Raw genomic sequence first — 17186 nt, forward strand, 5'->3', positions numbered from 1 at the left:
CGTTCTAGATCAGCTATGTGGGCTTCCTAGTGGGGAACCCAGTTCAGAATGTTGCGCTTTTGCCATGACTTCAAACAGAGGGAGACACTTTTTGAAAGCACCTGGGACCTGCGGTCCTTCTAACTGTTCAAGTCAGAAAGGTAAGGCAAAATTATCCCTTGGGGAAAAAGAGTTCCCACTTGTATTGCCTGAGGGCTTGTGGCATCACAAGTGAAAACCCAGAGACAGATCCCTGTGCCCAAGCAGGAGATGACCTGGTTTTGTCGAGCACAACACCGCAGAGCATCTTACGAGCGGCTTGCCTGGATTCAGTGGGTTAACCAAGGAGCTTCTCCCTGCTGTGTGGGAAGCAGCATCTCCTTGCCAAATTCCACTGATCTGAACATAACCAGCTTTCTCACTCAGCTCCTGCTCCTACGCTCAGCTAGCGCTCGTGCCCGCCTCTGCAAGGGAGTGGAGACAGACCCCACGCTCTTTTCTCTCTGTAACTATTTCTCCAGCATTGCCCCTTTCCTGATGTCAGTGCTTGTCTCTTCATTAAATTACAGGCCACCAGGTCTCCAAGGAAACTCCTCTGAGCCAAGAAGCACCGTGCAAGACATTTGTAAAATACCGATGGCTGAAGACCAGCTAGGCTGGCTGCTCCCTGCCATCGAGGCCAGGAAGCTTGGAAAAGTCTCCTTTGGTTCGTAGAGGAAAGAGCACTTGCAGGTGGCAGGAGGGTTTTCAGACAAGCCACCTCCTTCCCTTGGCAAGCAGGGCTTTTGTGTGTAGCGGTGGCAGGACACTCACAACAACCCTGCATCCCCCAGGATGAGGTATCCCAAGGGAGCTGCCTCCACACCACCTCTCCCAGCGAGGCTGTTGCAAATAGCGGCTGTGCTGTTCCAGCCAGCCACAACTCAGCTACCGCTCAAATGCGCTTGCAGAGCTCATGTTAACTGCTAATATCCTATTCCACACCCTAGCAGAATATCATAAGAGGAAATTAGATGGAAGCAAATATAGCCATACACCTGACAAGCTGTTCCGCGCTCCTTCAGTGCACAGCCAGCCTCCAGCGCGGTTTCCTCTCGTCCTCAAGAGCTATTCTACCATGTAATTACAGGGAAAAACCTAAAGGTTTTCTTTTCCCTGCATACCAGGTAGGTTTTCAGTTGTTGAGACACAAACAGCCTTCTAAATCAATATATAGATTCCCGTCATGCAGTCAAGGAGTAAACAAACAAATTCTCATGCACACACGCTCCCTCGGCTCCTGCTCCAGCCTCCCCTGCTCTGCGATGGACTCCGCATCCATCGGCCTTAGAATAAAAGAGCTCCTTTAGAATAAAACTAGCTATCGCCCTAGGACTGGAAGAACAAGGCAACACACACACTCACTTTGAGGAACTGAATAGATAATCATCTGATTTCTCGCCATTTAGGTTAAAACAGGGAATACACTCCTGCTCAATCCTGCCCAGCTACAAGCAGAGGCGTGGAAGCACAGCTCCTTTAGCTGGGCCGCACTCAGACACACGGAGCCACATTTCAACCTCGATCATCTTCATCAGCCCCTCCAGGTTGCCCACAAACCACATTAATCCACAGCCAGGGAGGGCGGGGGGACAGCACAGCCCACAGTGAGCCCGCAGCCAGGGCCTGGCACCCACCCGAGGGTGCACGAGTGGGTCCTCGCTCCCAAACCCGTTAGTAGTCACCAGGCTGTAAGTTCTTGCTTTCCTACCAAAATAAAGCCCGCTCTCACAACAGTTGTGGGCAAGGCCTTGCCATGCCTTTTGGAGACCACACTTAAACAGCGAACAAAAGTGGCTTTAGTTTATCTGCTTCTTTTTGGCACGGAGGAACGGCCGGGGTCAAAGTCAGTCCCATTCTCAAGCTGTTCTTTGTTCTCCAGTTTCTCCAATACCCCATATCCCTCTCCTTGCCCTCCCACCTCCCCCTCTCCACTTTACCACAGGTCTTAAAAATTAAGCCGTGCACGAAACCAAACACCATACTTGAACCCTGCCCAGCAAATGCTCTTCATGGTCATAGAATACTACTAATCGACCATAAAAAAAAGACGGATAAGAGCAGCGTGCCCTTAAATGGGCAGAGGCTAGACAAGCATCTGACACAAACATCATTTTTAAAGAAAAAATAATATTTATTTGTAATATAAACAAAGTCCCAATATTGGATCAGTATATATAGGGTCACTGATTTTCCTTCATAACTCAGAAAGCAGAACCATTCCTCACTAACAAGCTCTCATTTGTACTAATCACAAGATGCATCTTGGTTTGTTTTGTTTGTTTTTTTTCCTTTAAAGAAGAAAGACCACTAACAGCACAGGAAGCCTTTACAAACCAGCTTAGCTGTAATGCAATACAGATGCACTGTCAAAAAATCCCTGAAAAAATAAATTCCTCCATGAGGTAAGATGCAATTAGGATATTCTCAATTTTTCTCACTCACAACTGTACTTACGTCCATTCTCCCTTCCAATGACCCACGATCCCAACATTGTTGCAAACAAAACCCAACAAACAAACAAACAAACAAAAAAACAACCAGAAAACAAGAAAGAGAAGCTCATTCCAACATTCTGGTAACATCTTGAACAAAAAGAACGGTTTCAGGATGTGACAGCGTCAAACATTCCTCCAGATGGAGGGGTTTTTTTTTATTATTTTTTTCTTTTTCTTGAAAAAAGTACAAAAACTGGATATTTAGAAAAAATCCGTGGCTTCTTCTTTTTTTTTTTTTTTCAGTTATATGAGAGTTAAAGTGGACAGGGAGGGGGGAGAAAGGAGGGACTACATTGCAGCCAATAAAGAAATCTCCAAATCCGTTCTGCCCTCCTCCCAGAAATTATTACCACTTCCTCCCCCTCCCAGCTTCGTATAAGGTGTTTGCCAAACACTAGCCAGAAATATAAACAAGTCTTCTCAGAATAGAAGGCACAGCATAAAGTTATTCGAAAGAGGAAGGAAAAAAAAGAAATCAGAACCTCTGTTGAAAGCTCCAATCATCTCAGAATTTGCCAGTTAATATATATATACTCATATATATATATATATAAAAAAATTCTCTGTTACAACGGTCTTGTCATCATTTCCACATCTCTTCACTCCCCTCACACACTCTGTGCGTGACGATTCAGTCCCGTCCCGCTACGCAATCCTTGCTCTGCTTCCAGGCGCTCGCCGTGTTCCCCCCTCCACCCCACGCCCGTGGGAACGAATCGAGCGTGCACGAGAAACGCCAACATCACAACTACCTTCTGCACTCAGGAAGCTGGAATGGTTTCGGGCCAGCTGGATGACGTTAAGTCAGTCAACAGGCAGCAGAGGACGAAGCTGGGCTCAGACATGCTTCTACCAACTCCGGAGGCTACAAAGGGTTTTACCTCTGGCAACAGCAAACAATGTTTTTGGCAGGGATGGCATTAAAGAAAAAAAAAAAGAAAAGAAAGCTTGCGGTTTAGTCACCTTGGCTGAATCAGTGCAGAGTTTGTGATTGTGAGTGCAGGAGTGGTGAAGGGGTTGCGTTTAAGCCCAACTGGCCTTCACACATAACAAAGCTTCCTACCAGATGCTAACAACAACAGCAGCAGCATGTATCTCTCTCTGGAGTACCCAGTAATATGCCAGGACATACCAAGGCTTCACAAAGTGTGCAAAATGCATTTGGTCAATATAAACATTTGATTTAAAAAAAAAAAAAAATAATAAATGATCAAACAAGAAACAGAATAAAATACTGGTTTTGCAACCTCATCTGTACAAACAGTCAGGAACTTACATATTTTAAAAAGAGTTTGAACCCAAAGCTCAGGTAAGATCTACCTTTTCTTTTTTTAAAATCAAAAGAAAAAAAAAAAAACCAAACAAAACAAAAAAAAACGAAGTAAACTTGGGTTTTAAAACAGTCTTGGCCCAACACCTTTTGTTCAAGGTTTCCAAGTGCATAAATCTCCTCAATCTCCACAGCAAGCTAACCCCTGGTAGCTCTTCACACGTGTGCGTGTTCTGACAGTCCCAATGCACCCAGGAAAGCGGTTATTGCCGGTAACAGCTGCGTTCAAAACGCTGTAACATCGCCCGTATTAAATAAACCCCTGTGAAAAGACTACCTCATCCAACCACTTTGATCAGGATACTAATGAATGGCAGTAGCCTTCTTAAAGCAGCGATCAGGCACCTCTGCCCAGAGAAGCCAGTCGTTTCAGAGCTGCCTGGCAAGACAGATACTTTTTTGTAAGAGTTGAAATGCTCAAGAGAAGCGATTTGATGCTCGAGTTCCCGACCAGGTGGCATCCCCTTCATGTGGACTCCAGAGTGTTCAGCTGAAACAGGTTGTGGTTGGTAGGGGTGGTGAAGTAGAGCTGTTCGCTGGGCGAGCGGTTGTCGCAAGGGCTGTTGAGTCCCAGAGTCCTCTCAAAGTCCAGGAGTTGGCCCATGAAGTTAAAGTTTGGGGAAATGTTGGATTTTTTCCTTTTCACAAAGTCATAGGCATCATTCAGGGACAAGTTGAGTTTTTGCATCAAGTAGGCGACAGTGACTGTTACAGACCGGCTGATGCCAGCGAGGCAGTGAACAAGGATCCCACACTTCTTGGAACGGGCCTCATCTGAAACAAGACAAGGGGAAGGGGGAGTCTATTATTCTGCACCAAAAACCCATGGCTTTGGAACAGGGGCAGGTGGCAGCTGCAAGCTCCCAGGACCAGGACAACTGCCAGAACAGGATCCCTGCTCCTAGTGACACCATCTCGTGTCCTTTTGACACCCACATCTCTTCCGAAAGGGCTCCTGAGGTATTCCCACCACACTGCCAAGTTGCACATCCCAGTTTGCAGAGCAAAGCTAAGCATCTCACGTGCTTGAGAAGAATTAACCGAGCCTGGTAACACATCCCTTACCAAGGGAGCATCAGCACCCTCTATTCAAACAGAGAAATGAAGAAACCCACAAAAGGCGTGTGGAGCTGGAGACAACGGCTCCAGGGAGATGCTGGTGGTCAGGCACAGCATCTCAACTACCAACTAACAAGGGAAGGCTGTGCACTCGAAGCAAGGCTACAGCACAGCACTATGCAAGCTATTCTCTCCACTGTTCTCGTCCTCCTTCCACTAGGAAGTTATCTCAAATACAGTCGAAGCCAATTGAAGCCGAGTCTGAAGTGCAGGAACTTCCCTTATTGTGAAATCGTTCTTTAGGATCGACAGAAATGCACTTCACTACAAACAAACGCTTGTGTTGGAGGAGGCTCTCAGGATGAATGGTAGCAGGGAGCAGGAATGCAGGCTGGACCAAAAAATGGCGAGAGAACAGCAACGAAATTTCCCCCTCCCTTGCCACCGATTGAAAAGCACACACACACTCATTGTCTCCCGCACAGCCGGAACAGCGTGATCCCTTTATGAATTGACATCTTAGTGCTGAAAGAGGGACACGCCGCTGAGAGCTCTGAATGCACGCAACTACCCAGAGCTGCTTACTTCTGGGCAGCCCTGTTTGAAGTCAGTCATTTGACAGAGAGCTTGGCAGGGAGGAAGAAGGTGGCAGGAGAAAGGGGATCCTCGGGCAAAGCCGGAGGCGACACACACACACACACACACTCTGGCACCACGAGGGCAGGGAAGGGCAGAGAAGATGCAGGCAAAACAAAATCCAGACCCAAGCCACAACAGGTTTTCTGCCCCTGCCTCCAAAAGAAGGCAAGAATTTCCAGTACCGTCAGCAATCAGCCCCAGCGTACGCAGCCCTCCCCCCCAGTCTCTCCCCGTTCAACATTTTTCTGAGACATTTTTGCCTTTTATCTGACCTGCGCTGCATTTTTTTGGTGTTTGGTTTTAGAGTGAGGTAATCCTCCATTTCCTGTCATTAGCTGGAAAGCGCAGGCACCGTGTTCACAGAGCCATCGCCGGACTGGAGCGGACGGATCCCAAATGCTACACACCAACAGGGACCCTGCACCTCACCCTTGACTTAACACCACACTCCGTGCGGGAAGTGCGGGTAGGACACCAGACTGATCCCTGCCACCACACGCTTCTGACCCCAGTCGTGTTACTAAAGGAGAGAAGCTGGGGGTGAAGAAGAGTGTGGGAACAAGTGTTTCCAACAACTGAAAAGACCTACCACTGCTCTGCCCACTTCAGGCCTTATAGCACGGCAAGCAAGCGGTCTGAAACCAAGGGGTAACAAAGCAGCATCAAAACAGGCTGCACAGATTTCAGTCTGAAGGTAAAGCTTCCCCTTACCTTCACCTACACCAGAGTTCTCCACCAGATACGAAGCCAAAGGGCTTTTCATGGTTAACAGTGGTAACAACTACCTGTGTCATCTGCCCCCCATAAATCAGAACTGATTAGGTTAACGACCATCACCAGCAGACAGCACAGGTCATGCTGTAAGTGTACAACCCTACTCAGCTGACAGACACTTCTCAAAGGATAAGAAGCAATTTTCAAAGATAACACAGCAGAGCCTAAGCTCTGCCTCCTACGCCCCTTCCCAAGGCCAGTAAAGCCATCCCAGGGGCTGCCTGCACAGCAGTTTCTCCAGCTGAGCTCTGCAGTGCAGTGTAACTGGAATCACCAACCCATTGTGTTGACACTTACCTTAGGAGAAGCATCCATACAAGGAGTTAATTACGCTACGGCAACTTACAGTGGGATCCCAATCAGACTAGCAAATCCCCTCGGGAAAAGAAAACACAACCCCCCTACTCAGATTGTAACCACACTTGGGGCTAAGGCACTGCCAGCACCAAACACGTTAAAGCAAAGCCCATCGCCACTCACTCCTCCGAGCAAAGGAGCTCCCCACCGCCTCAGTTCTGCCACTTCACCCAAGTGCAAAGAGACAGGAGACAGCAGGGCCAGTCCTACCACCTCCAGGTAACGCAGCCGAGGTGCTGCAAGAGGGCTGAACTTTGGAAGGGGAAGCCACCCTGCAACCCAGTCAGGGTGACACGCGCCACAAGTGTCACCGCGGCAGCATGACACTCAGCTGCTAAGCTAGCACTGATGCTGTGTCCCAGAGAGGTGAGGCCAGAGATGAGCAACAGCCCTGGGAAGCAGCTTGCCACATTCCCAAGCGGTGAGTAGGAAAAGAGATGTTCTGCCAACTACCTACCAATGAAAGCAATGGCCTCAGGAAAGAACTGCGAGAGGTTCTGGCTCCAGTGATCCGAGATGGGGATCTGCTTGTACTTGAACTCTCCGTCATGCTCAAACATGTTTGGCAGGTTGGGTGTCACATTCAGGATGTATTTAATGCCATATTTGCCCAGGATGTCCAAGTTGGTCGAATCTTTGGCACAGCCCAGGTACAGGTAAGGTAGGATCTGGACCGGAAAGGCAGGCTGATTGTTAGGGATGGGGCTCCCATCCGACTCGGTGGCACTGCTGGGTTCCCTGTCAGATTCACCATCCGAGCAGTCAGAGCTTATCCGCAGCCCTCCAAGGCCAAGGACCGAAGCTGGGGGAGAGTTGCTGGGCGAGGAGCTGTCAAGGTTTGTCTCGCAGTGCTCTGAATATTCAGTCTGAAACTTGTTAAAGCCACCTGGGAAGGGGGAAAAGGAGAGAGGGAGGGGGAGAGGCAGAGAGAAAGAGACGTTTTATTTTTCACAATGGGATATCCTTCTACTTGAACACTTGTTTATGTTATTTACCAAGTCTGCCAGTAAAAAGTTGCTATACCTTCAACTTCACCCCAAGAAAGACATCTCCCTGCTCCCTCATCTTCCCTAGGCAGAGGTTACCGAGCAAACAACTACGGGAAACCAAAGGCTGTTTCTTACAAAGTTCGATACTGCTTGTGATTAATAGGAGCCAAATCTCAATTTCAAAAGAAAAAAACAGTCAAAAATAAAAATCAATGGCAAGAGATAATCTCGCCCTGTTTACCCTCTCAGAAATATGGGTCTGAGGCAGCTCAGGCAGGAGCTATTATGCCACCTAGACAGAAAAGCACAAAAATATCTGTGTCTGAAAAAATAAAAGGAAAAGAACAACCACATAACCAGCCCAGGCACTAAAACTCAGTAAAATAATTCACCTTCAAGCAGGAAGAGAGGCCATGAGTTTTGCTGAAAAGCGATCCTCACACCTATTTTATCACTGCGAACACCTTTTTCAACAGAGCAGTGTCACAGGTTCGTTCTTCACCCAAACCACAGACGGCTCGAGGATGGATGGAACCCTTCATGCCCGCTCCAGAGTCCTCCAGCTCCTCGGCTCAACAGTTTGGGAAGGAAGGCAGAGGCAGAGAAGCAAAAAAAAAAATATCCCACTCATCTACCTCCTTTCCAGGCAATATTAAAGCGGAGCTCAGCCATCGGAATCTGACACTGACAAATGGTTTAATTAGAAAGGCCTCCTGGAAACTTGGTTAGTGGGTTCAGCGGTTGTGGTGGGGTCACTGAGCAGGACAGACAGCTCCTGCCACATCCATTCATGAAAAAAGGCTCGTCCTCGTCCTCCTCCTCCCCCCGCGCCACCAGACAGCGCCATTTTGGAATTTTAATTGGAAACATTTCCCACTGAGGCTCCCAGGAAAAAAAAAGAAAAAGGCAGAGAAAGGGGCTCAGCTCCTCCTTTACCCATCAGGGAGAGCTTAGGAGTAACTTCAGAGCTTCACCTTCCTGCGAAGGATGAGGATGGGGGGAGAGAGAAACGGGAAGACAAGGCGAAGGAGCAATGGAATCCATTGGGAAAACCCAAACTAGGGTGGAATGAGGGGACTCACCCACTGGCACAGGCGGGGAGTGGAGGGACTAAAAGGAAAGTGGGATCAATCCCTGTGCTGGAGACATGGATTTCCTCCCCCTCCTCCCCGATGTCACCTTGGAAGGAGGCTCTGCTGCAGGCTGGGTGGCCCCAGAGGATGGGGACCCGTCCCCTCCCACCCCAACCCCGTACCAGGGGCTCCGGGGGTACCCGAAAAGGGTCCATCAAGAAGCAGCAGTGTTTTTTAAAGGGCTGCAAGCGGCAACTTTCCTCATCACTCTTCCCCCCTTCAGCTCCTTCGCTCCTCCGCTATCCTGTTATTCCTGCCTCAACCCCGCCACCCAGTGACCGGACTGGGAGGACTGGGAGGATGGGAACGGTCCCAGCAGCGGGCTCTGCTCAGCCTTTCAGAACGCCCAAACCCCACATATATCCCCCCCAAAACCCCAAAGCACCCCCAAGCCTTCCTAGAAGGGTAGGTGCGGGGTGCAGGGCTGGCATCTCTAGGGAGAGGAGGAGAAAAACACTGGCTTTGTGGAGATGGGGAGGGAAAAAAAGGGGGGGGACACTCTCCTGCATCCCTAAACGCCCTCCTGCATCCCCAAAATCTGAGCATCCCTTCAAAAGGCAGCCTGGCACCGAGGGGGAGCCCCCAGACAGCCCCTCCGGGGAGCGGGGAGGGGGGTCCGGTCAGGGTCGGCTCGGGACAGAGTTGGGGGGTCCTGAGGGGGGGTCCTGGGGGGTCCCTGCGGCTGCTGCCGGGCAGGCGATGCGGGGAGATGCAGGGCGCTCCCAGCTGTGCGGGGGATTAAAGCGGGATGCCGGGGGGAATGTGTGTGTGTGTATATATATAAATACATACATAAAAATATATATACACACATATATAAATAAATCAGGCGCAGGGGGAAAGCAACAACCCAGCCACCTCCGGCCGGGGGCGAGAGGGGGGCGAGGAGGGAGGGCAGCAAGGGGGGCAAGGCAAGAGGGGACCTCACCTTTCAGGTAATAGGCTTTGCAGCCGTCATCGCGCAGCTTCTGGAGCAGCAGCCCCAGCACGGAGGTGGCGGCGCCGCCGTCCTGCCAGTCGGCGGTGGCTTCGTCGTAGAGCAGCACGGTGTCCGCCTTGCAGCGCTTGACGAAGCGCTCCTTGTCCTCGTGGTTGGGGATGATGGAGCGGATGGGCAGGTTGCCCTTCTTGAGGCGGCGGAGCATGAGCCCGGGGATGGCCAGGTTGATGGCCGTCTCGATGTGCGAGCTCTCGAACAGCTCGTGGGGGCGGCAGTCGAGCAGCAGCAGCGAGCGGCCGCCGCCCGACTCCAGCTCCTCCTGCAGCCACTCCGCGCTCTTGCACGGCATCGCCGCAGCCATGGGCGCCCGCGGGGAGCTCCCCCAGACCTGCGTTTTCATGGGGCTCGGCAGCGGCGGCCGCCAGCTCCCGGCCCACCGGCCACGCACGCGGCTCCGCTCCGGTGCAGCCCTCGCTCTGTGTGTGTGTGTGTGTGTGTGTGTGTGTGTGTGTGTGTATGTATGTATATGTGTGTGTGTGTGCAGCGCTGCTGCGGCAGCCCCCGCTCTGCCCTACGCGCTGCGCCTCATCCCGGCGGCCTCAATTAAAGCGGGGCTTCGCCGGCGGCTCGGCGTGTCATGCCTCGGGAGGCGGGGCGGGCGGCGGGGACGGGCGAGCGGCCGCAGCTCCGCCCGCAGCGGCACCGCGCGCACTGCACCTGGGCGGTGCGCCACCGCGCCGAGGCCACGCCCACCGCCGCTCCAGGCCACGCCCGCTGCAATGAGGCCACGCCCATCGCGCCCACCCACCACCACCCTGCGCCACGCCCGTTGGTCGAAGACCATGCCCACCGCAACTCCCATTGCCGCTCTACGCCACGCCCACCACCGACTCATCGTTGTCCCTAGGCCACGCCCACAGCGTGAGGCCACGCCCACCGCAGCCCCTGAGTAGGACGGGCAGGAGGCGTGGCCAGCGCGGGGAGGTGCGGGGGGCGCTCGGCTTCGAATCATAGACTGGGTTGGGTCGGAAGGGACCTTAAAGCCCACCCAGTCCCATTCCTCCTGCCACAGGCAGGGACCCCTCCCACTGGATCAGGTTGCTCAATGCCCCATCCACCCTGGAACACCTCCAGGGATGGGGCAGCCACGATTTCTCTGTGCCAGCACCTCCCCACCCTCACCGTGAACAATTTCTTCCTAATGTCTAATCTAAATAAATCTTCCCCCTTCCAATTTAAAGCCATTCCCCCTCGTCCTATCACCGCACGCACTTGGAAAAAGCCCCTCCCCAGGTTTCCTTGAGCCCTTTCCAGCACTGGAAGCTGCTCTAAGGTCTCCCCAGAGCCTCCTCCGGGCTGAACAACCCCAGCTCTCAGCCTCTCCTCACAGCAGAGGCGCTCCAGCCCTCGCATCATCTTTGTAGCCTCCTCTGGACTCGCTCCAACAGTTCCATATTCCTCTTATGCTGGGAATTCCAGAACCGGATACAGGGCTCCAGGTGAGGCACTCAGCCTAAAGTTTAAGGGAAAGATGCAGGACTGAAGTGACATGGGATACAGGATCACAGGTATGGAGGCTGGCAAGGGTTTTGAGTGGGTTGCGTCCAGCCTTGCCTTGGTTTTTGATGGCAACACACATTCCGAAATGAAATTGGGTGAGGCTCATTAAGTCTCTGGATTCCCTTTCCTTCTCAGAGTGACTCTCCAAACACACGATACTGACACAGGTTACCCAGAGGCGCCACGGCTGCCCCATCCCTGGAGGGGTTCAAGGCCAGCTTGATGGGACTTGGAGCAACCGGCTCCAGTGGGAGGTGTCCCTGCCCATGGCAGGGGGAGAAACCCTCTCAACCCAAACCATTCCATGATTCTATGATTTTTGTCTGTGCTTCCTCGTTTGTTTTAGGTATCTTCCCTATCAGTATCCACTACTATAAATATAAACCTTTTGTGCGGCAATGCTGAAATTTCAAGACAGGGATCTAACTGGAAGCATCCTTCTGGTTTCCTTCGGTCTCTTACATGTCTTTTCATGTGAACCAGTCCTCCAGTACCAGAAGTGTTCCTTGCCTCGCTAATCTTTCTCTTTCTGACAAGCAGGATGACATTAAAAAAACGTGTATTTGTATGAGCTGCTTCTATCACAGTTTATTTTCACCATGCAGGCAGTCAAACGTTGATGGGTTGCTCAGAGAGGCTGCATGATCTCCATCCTTTTTGGTTTTCAAGACCCAACTCGGCACAGCTCCAAGTAACCTGTTCTCATCCCAGGGCTGACCCAGCTTTGCGCAAGAGCCTTCCTGTCATCCCTTCTCACCTGGGTTATCCTACAAGCCAAAGCTCTTCAGTTCCCGTGGGCATCAGTTGGGGGAGGAACGGCTTCTCCTTCCCGGTCTGGGACAGATGAGCGGTTCCTCTTTGGCTCTAACTTCTCTTTAGCTTCTCTCTACAAACTTCCGCAGCAAACACTGTTACAAAGGGAAGAGACAGAGTCTGTCTCAACACCAGATTCGCAGGCTCGGTGACCTGACTAGGTCTGGACCGTGTTTTTTCCCAGCTGGCTGATGTTCAAGACCAGGGCTGTATCTTGTGTAACAGGAAAGATATTGTTCTTTAAAACACCACCCCCCGTGCAAACAAACACTTGCACACACACATACAGAGTCGTAGCCTTAGTTTTGTTTAAAACCACGCTGTTCAAATGATGTCGTGTCAAGGCAAAAGATACGGATCAGGTTGTATTTTCATCCAGTCAAGACCTGCTTTTCTCAAAGCCGAGATCCACTACTGAAACCGTAACAGAGCCACTGTTTCCCTAATGGTCTTCTAAATACCCTCAAGCCATCGAACCTCCCAAGGAGGCTGTTTTCCTCTGTCTTTAGTACAAAAGCAGCACTCAGCTGGGTGAGGGACCCCATCTCCTTTTAATTTAACTCATAGCTCTGGATCCTAATGAAAAATACACTCTCATCACAGCACTTGAGGACATGCTTTACTTTGAGCGCTCTAAGCATCCCCTTGCAAAACACACCGTGATTTCAGTGGGATCGTGCTCCGAACTGCTCGTGGATTTTGTCAGCATCAGCAAAATAAACAGCTTTTTCTACACAGCTTTTTTTGTGACTCAAGTGTGCCCGAGAAAGCGGAACAGCAGAGGCTGTCCACTTCCCCTTGCCCAGTTTATTTTTACCACTGGTTGCTGTGGCAAGCTATTGTGATTCAGTGTTGCAGTAGGAAGTCACAAACGCTGCTCTTGCAGCGGAGGATGTTGAGGTTCTTATGCAAGCCACGGTGAAAACAGTTGACCTTTCATTATGTTTATCAAAGAACCTTCAATTCATGAGGGGAACAGCAGAGGGTTGTGCGAAGAACTTACAGCCGGGTCTGAAGCCCTTGTGGACTGAAAACAGCGCCCAGAAATCTTACGTGGAGTCCTCGTCTCCTCCTGAGCGATGCGAGGGATGCAGGTGTAACCAGCGGCGTGCGGTGATGTCAAACCAGAACAGAAACGTTTCACCTCCATTCTGCGGTTGCATTGGCAACCACATAAGTTTCGGGACTGGCTCCAGGCACATCACCTGCAGAGGCAAGACCAGATTTCACCCTGATAAGAGCGAAAGCAATATAATGTCACCTAACACTGGTGTGGCATCCTCTGCCTGCGCAGCCAGGAGCTGAGGGGCTTTGGGAGAGGTCCCCCTTGCTTCTCCCATCTCCAGGCCCTCAGGATTGAGGCTCATCCCGGTGAATTCCTCCCGCAGCCCAGCAGGCAGGGCTGGCAGTAGTGGTGCCAGCCTGTCGGCTTGCTGCCCTCTGGAGTCAACCGCTCCACAATGCACCAACCAGTTCTTGTATCACCCTCCAGCTCCAGGCTGCCTTTGCCAGACCCTGCATCCCCCCGACTGCAACCAGGGCTGTCATCCAAGGGGTTGTCTTCTGTGTAACGAGAGATCTCTATTCCGCAGAGAGCCATGAACATCTCCCTGAAATCCCTTCCCAAGGAGAAGGCACCTCGCACCCACAAGGTTTCCCAAAAGGCAGCAGATCCGAAGCACATAGACTGGGGTTAAGATGCTGTGTGCCAGCATCCTCTCCAGCACAGCAGGAGCTCAGGAGTCTCGGTGGGGTTTGGCTCACCATGTGTGTGGCTTTGCTGACAGGTAGAAGATGAGGACGTGTCTAGAGATGAACAGCTTTCTGCTCAACGCTGAAGAGTCCCAAGCGCTCGTGACAAGGACAGCACAAAGTGATAACTGCTCTACATTGCCATCATCTCCATGATGTACCACCACAGCTGGCCTTGGGTTTCTAATACACAGAGCTGTGTACATCTTTCTGGTTGTTGTGCTGATGCAGAAATCTCTTCCATCAGCCTTTCTACCTGATGCCCAGCTCAGAGACCAGAAACCATGCCCACAGCCACGTCTTGCTGGTTTGGCTTCAGATTGGTTTTGTCCTTATCTGTCCCTGTCCCCCATGATGCCGATGCAGCCACCATCTCAGGTTCCTCATTTCCATCACCACGACCTCTCCGAGGCTCTCCCACCATTGAGCACGCAGGCTGTGTTTTGATGTCTCTTTTTTTCCACCTGGGTCTTTGTCTTGTGTTTTAGAAACCGTGAGACCCAAAACTCACTCCTGGTCATGACTTAGCCCGTGTGGTGAGCACTGCTCACAAAGACGTGACAATGGCTACTTTGAGCCAAGCGAGAGGCCAAAGCCTGAGCAAAGGCTAGAAAGTGTCACATTATGAAGAGACTCACTGTACTACCTACAGCTCGAGTGAGGGCACGTGGCTCCCAAGGATTCGAAGAGCAAAGCAAAAGTATTTGCAATCAGAAGCTGGTCAGAACTTAAAACACATTTTCTTCTTAAAAATGAGCCTTTGAAAACCATCACGGCTTTTTATTTTCTTTTTAACATGCACTTTCTGAATAACATCACACTGCAAAAGAATCTTCCTTCCAGTCTCAGCCGTTAAGCCAGCCCTTCCCCCAGAAACTCTGGGCTGTATCAGCTAAACCTTCCTAGGACTTATATTCTGTTTGCTCGATCAGCTGTTTGCAACATCTAATAACAAGCATCAGGTATGATTCATGGCCCAGATACCAACCATAAAGGTCTATTAAGCTCCTCCTAGCAAGAGTTTTCACCTGTCTAAGGTGCCTATGGTCAAACATCCATCAGTACCGAGCAAGGATGCTCCTTCCTGGCAGCTTAACGATGCACCAGCAACTCAAAGCAGCATTATGCGAGCACTATTTCAGCTGGGAATTTGCTGAAATGGCCTGAAGATCCCAGGGTGGCTTCTGGTTTGCTCTGTGACATTAAATGAAATCACAGTTTTCTATACTGCTGTCTTCCCATCTGTAGAGTGGGGCTGGTGCCTCCCCATCACCTTTGCATTTGGGTGCTAGGGAACCAGGCAGGTGGGCTGGTGTGACGCTAACAACCTCCTTGCAGTGCTGAGTTTCTCTGCTTGAATCACTTTTTCTTTCTTTAAAAAAAAAAAAAAAAAGGGGGGGGCTTTTAATTTAACTTCAGCTTTCCTTCCTAATTACTTAATTGAAGTAGGAGTTATTTTGTTGGGAAAGGGCACTTGTTGATGGTTTACTCCATGTTTCATTAATGCATATAAGAGGTTAACTCCTGGTAGAGGAATAGATGCATAGTTATAACAGTAAAAAAAAAAAAAGAGCCCAAATTTGCTTTCTACTCCTGCACTAATTTGTGACTATTTTTATCAACGTTAACACTGAGCCAGGGTAAAAATACTCCCTAGAAAGTTTAGAATTTACATTTGTCTTCTTACATATTCAGCAGAAATCCAACTCCCCAGCCTCCACGCTGCCTAATCGGGATTCATTAGCTTCACCCGCCCCCGAGAAAAGTGTCAGATGACTTTGGCCTGGTGAAGCGCTTCACCCACAAACGCTCAGCAGGAAGATCTAAGCGCAGTGCCCTCCTTTCTGCAGCAAGTTGTTCCCGTGGAGCATCAGCTCTGATACTGCAGGCACCTAATTTAGTGACGGGAACAGATTCCTGCTTCCTAACAAAGCCCTGTTTTAGGGTAAAGTCTCTGGTGGGTTCCACCCGTGCACCCCTAGCAAGCATCTTCCCCCAGGAAAGGCAGGTAGATGTAGGCTGGGGAAGAACTACCATAAGGAAAAACCCTTTGTGGACCACCTTGGGAAGTACAAGGCAGCCACGACCGCGTGCAAGCCGTATGGTCAGGTCCTTGGGTAGTGCCTTATTTCCACTATTAAAAGGGTGTAGCATTCTCTTGGGACTGGTATGGTTTAACGTCTTTGTTGAAGACATAGATAGTGGGATTGTGCGCACCTTCAGCGAGTTTGCCAACAACACCAAGCTACGTGGCACGGTTGACACAATGGAGGGAACGGATGCCATCCAGAGGGACCTAGAGAGGCTTGAGAGGTGGGGCTGTGCGAACCTCATGAGGTTCAACAAGGCTGAGTGGAACCTCAAGGGGAGGTTCAACCTCAAGCACAACTACAGGCTAGATGGAGAATGGTTTGAGAGTAGCCATCAAGAGAAGGACTTGGGGATACTGGTGGATGAGAAGCTCAGTGCGAGTCAGCAATGTGCGCTTACAGACCAGAAAGCCAACAGTGTCCTGGGCTGCATGCAAAACGGTGGGACCAGCAGGGCAAGGGAGGGGATTCTGCCCCTCTGCTCCGCTCTCATGAGACCTCACCTGGAGTCCTGCGTTCAGTTCTGGAGTCCTCAGCACAGGAAGGACACGGAGCTGTTGGAGTGAATCCAGAGGAGGCCATGAGGATGATCTGAGGGCTGAAGCATCTCCCCTGTGAGAACAGGCTGAGAGAGCTGGGGTTGTTCAGCCTGGAGAAGGGAAGGCTGCAGGGAGAACTTAGAGCAGCTTCCAGTACTGAAAGCAGCTCCAGGAAAGCTGGGGAGGGGCTCTGGATCAGGGAGTGGATGAGGGGAAATGGTTTTCAGCTGAAAGAGGGAGAGTTAAACGAGATCTTAGGGAGAAACGTTTTACTGTGCGGGTGGTGCAGCCCTGCTACAGGCTGCCCAGAGACGTTGTGGATCCTCCACCAGCAAGGGAGGGCAGCTCCAATCTGATAAAACTGGGAAAGTATCCTTAAACATACACCTTTTCCTTTCTCTTCTGCCTCAGTTTCCTAGGCTCCAGGCTCCTTCCAGAGGAAGAACTGGAGAACGTTTAAAATTCTTTCTAGCCCTGGATTTTAAATGAACAGGTATGGAAGTGGTGTGCCACCACCTTTATGAAATCCTTCCTTGCAGAAGATCAGAGGAAGAGGCAGTGCCAATGCTCCCTTTGGCATCAGAAGCTCCAAAGTTTGTCACTGCACTGACAGAGCAGGACAGGACATTTATGGAGTTTAAAAAGCCAATAACATCTACTTTTAAGCCTGTCTTGTGTATATTCTGGACATAAAT

General features: G+C 50.7%; 1 protein-coding gene across 1 annotated transcript; it reads right to left on the reverse strand.

The window, feature by feature from the left end:
• Nucleotides 1–2131: 2131 nt before the first annotated feature.
• Nucleotides 2132–10267, reverse strand: DUSP7 (dual specificity phosphatase 7). Its single transcript, XM_009569390.2, has 3 exons — nt 9726–10267; nt 7133–7561; nt 2132–4620 (listed from the first exon to the last, which is right to left on the reverse strand). The coding sequence occupies exons 1-3, from the start codon at nt 10135–10137 to the stop codon at nt 4313–4315; spliced, it is 1149 nt and encodes a 382-aa protein (XP_009567685.2). The 5' UTR covers nt 10138–10267; the 3' UTR covers nt 2132–4312.
• Nucleotides 10268–17186: the final 6919 nt, after the last annotated feature.

This window comes from Cuculus canorus, chromosome 11 (assembly GCF_017976375.1).
Source record: "Cuculus canorus isolate bCucCan1 chromosome 11, bCucCan1.pri, whole genome shotgun sequence".
Taxonomy (NCBI): Eukaryota; Metazoa; Chordata; class Aves; order Cuculiformes; family Cuculidae; genus Cuculus; species Cuculus canorus.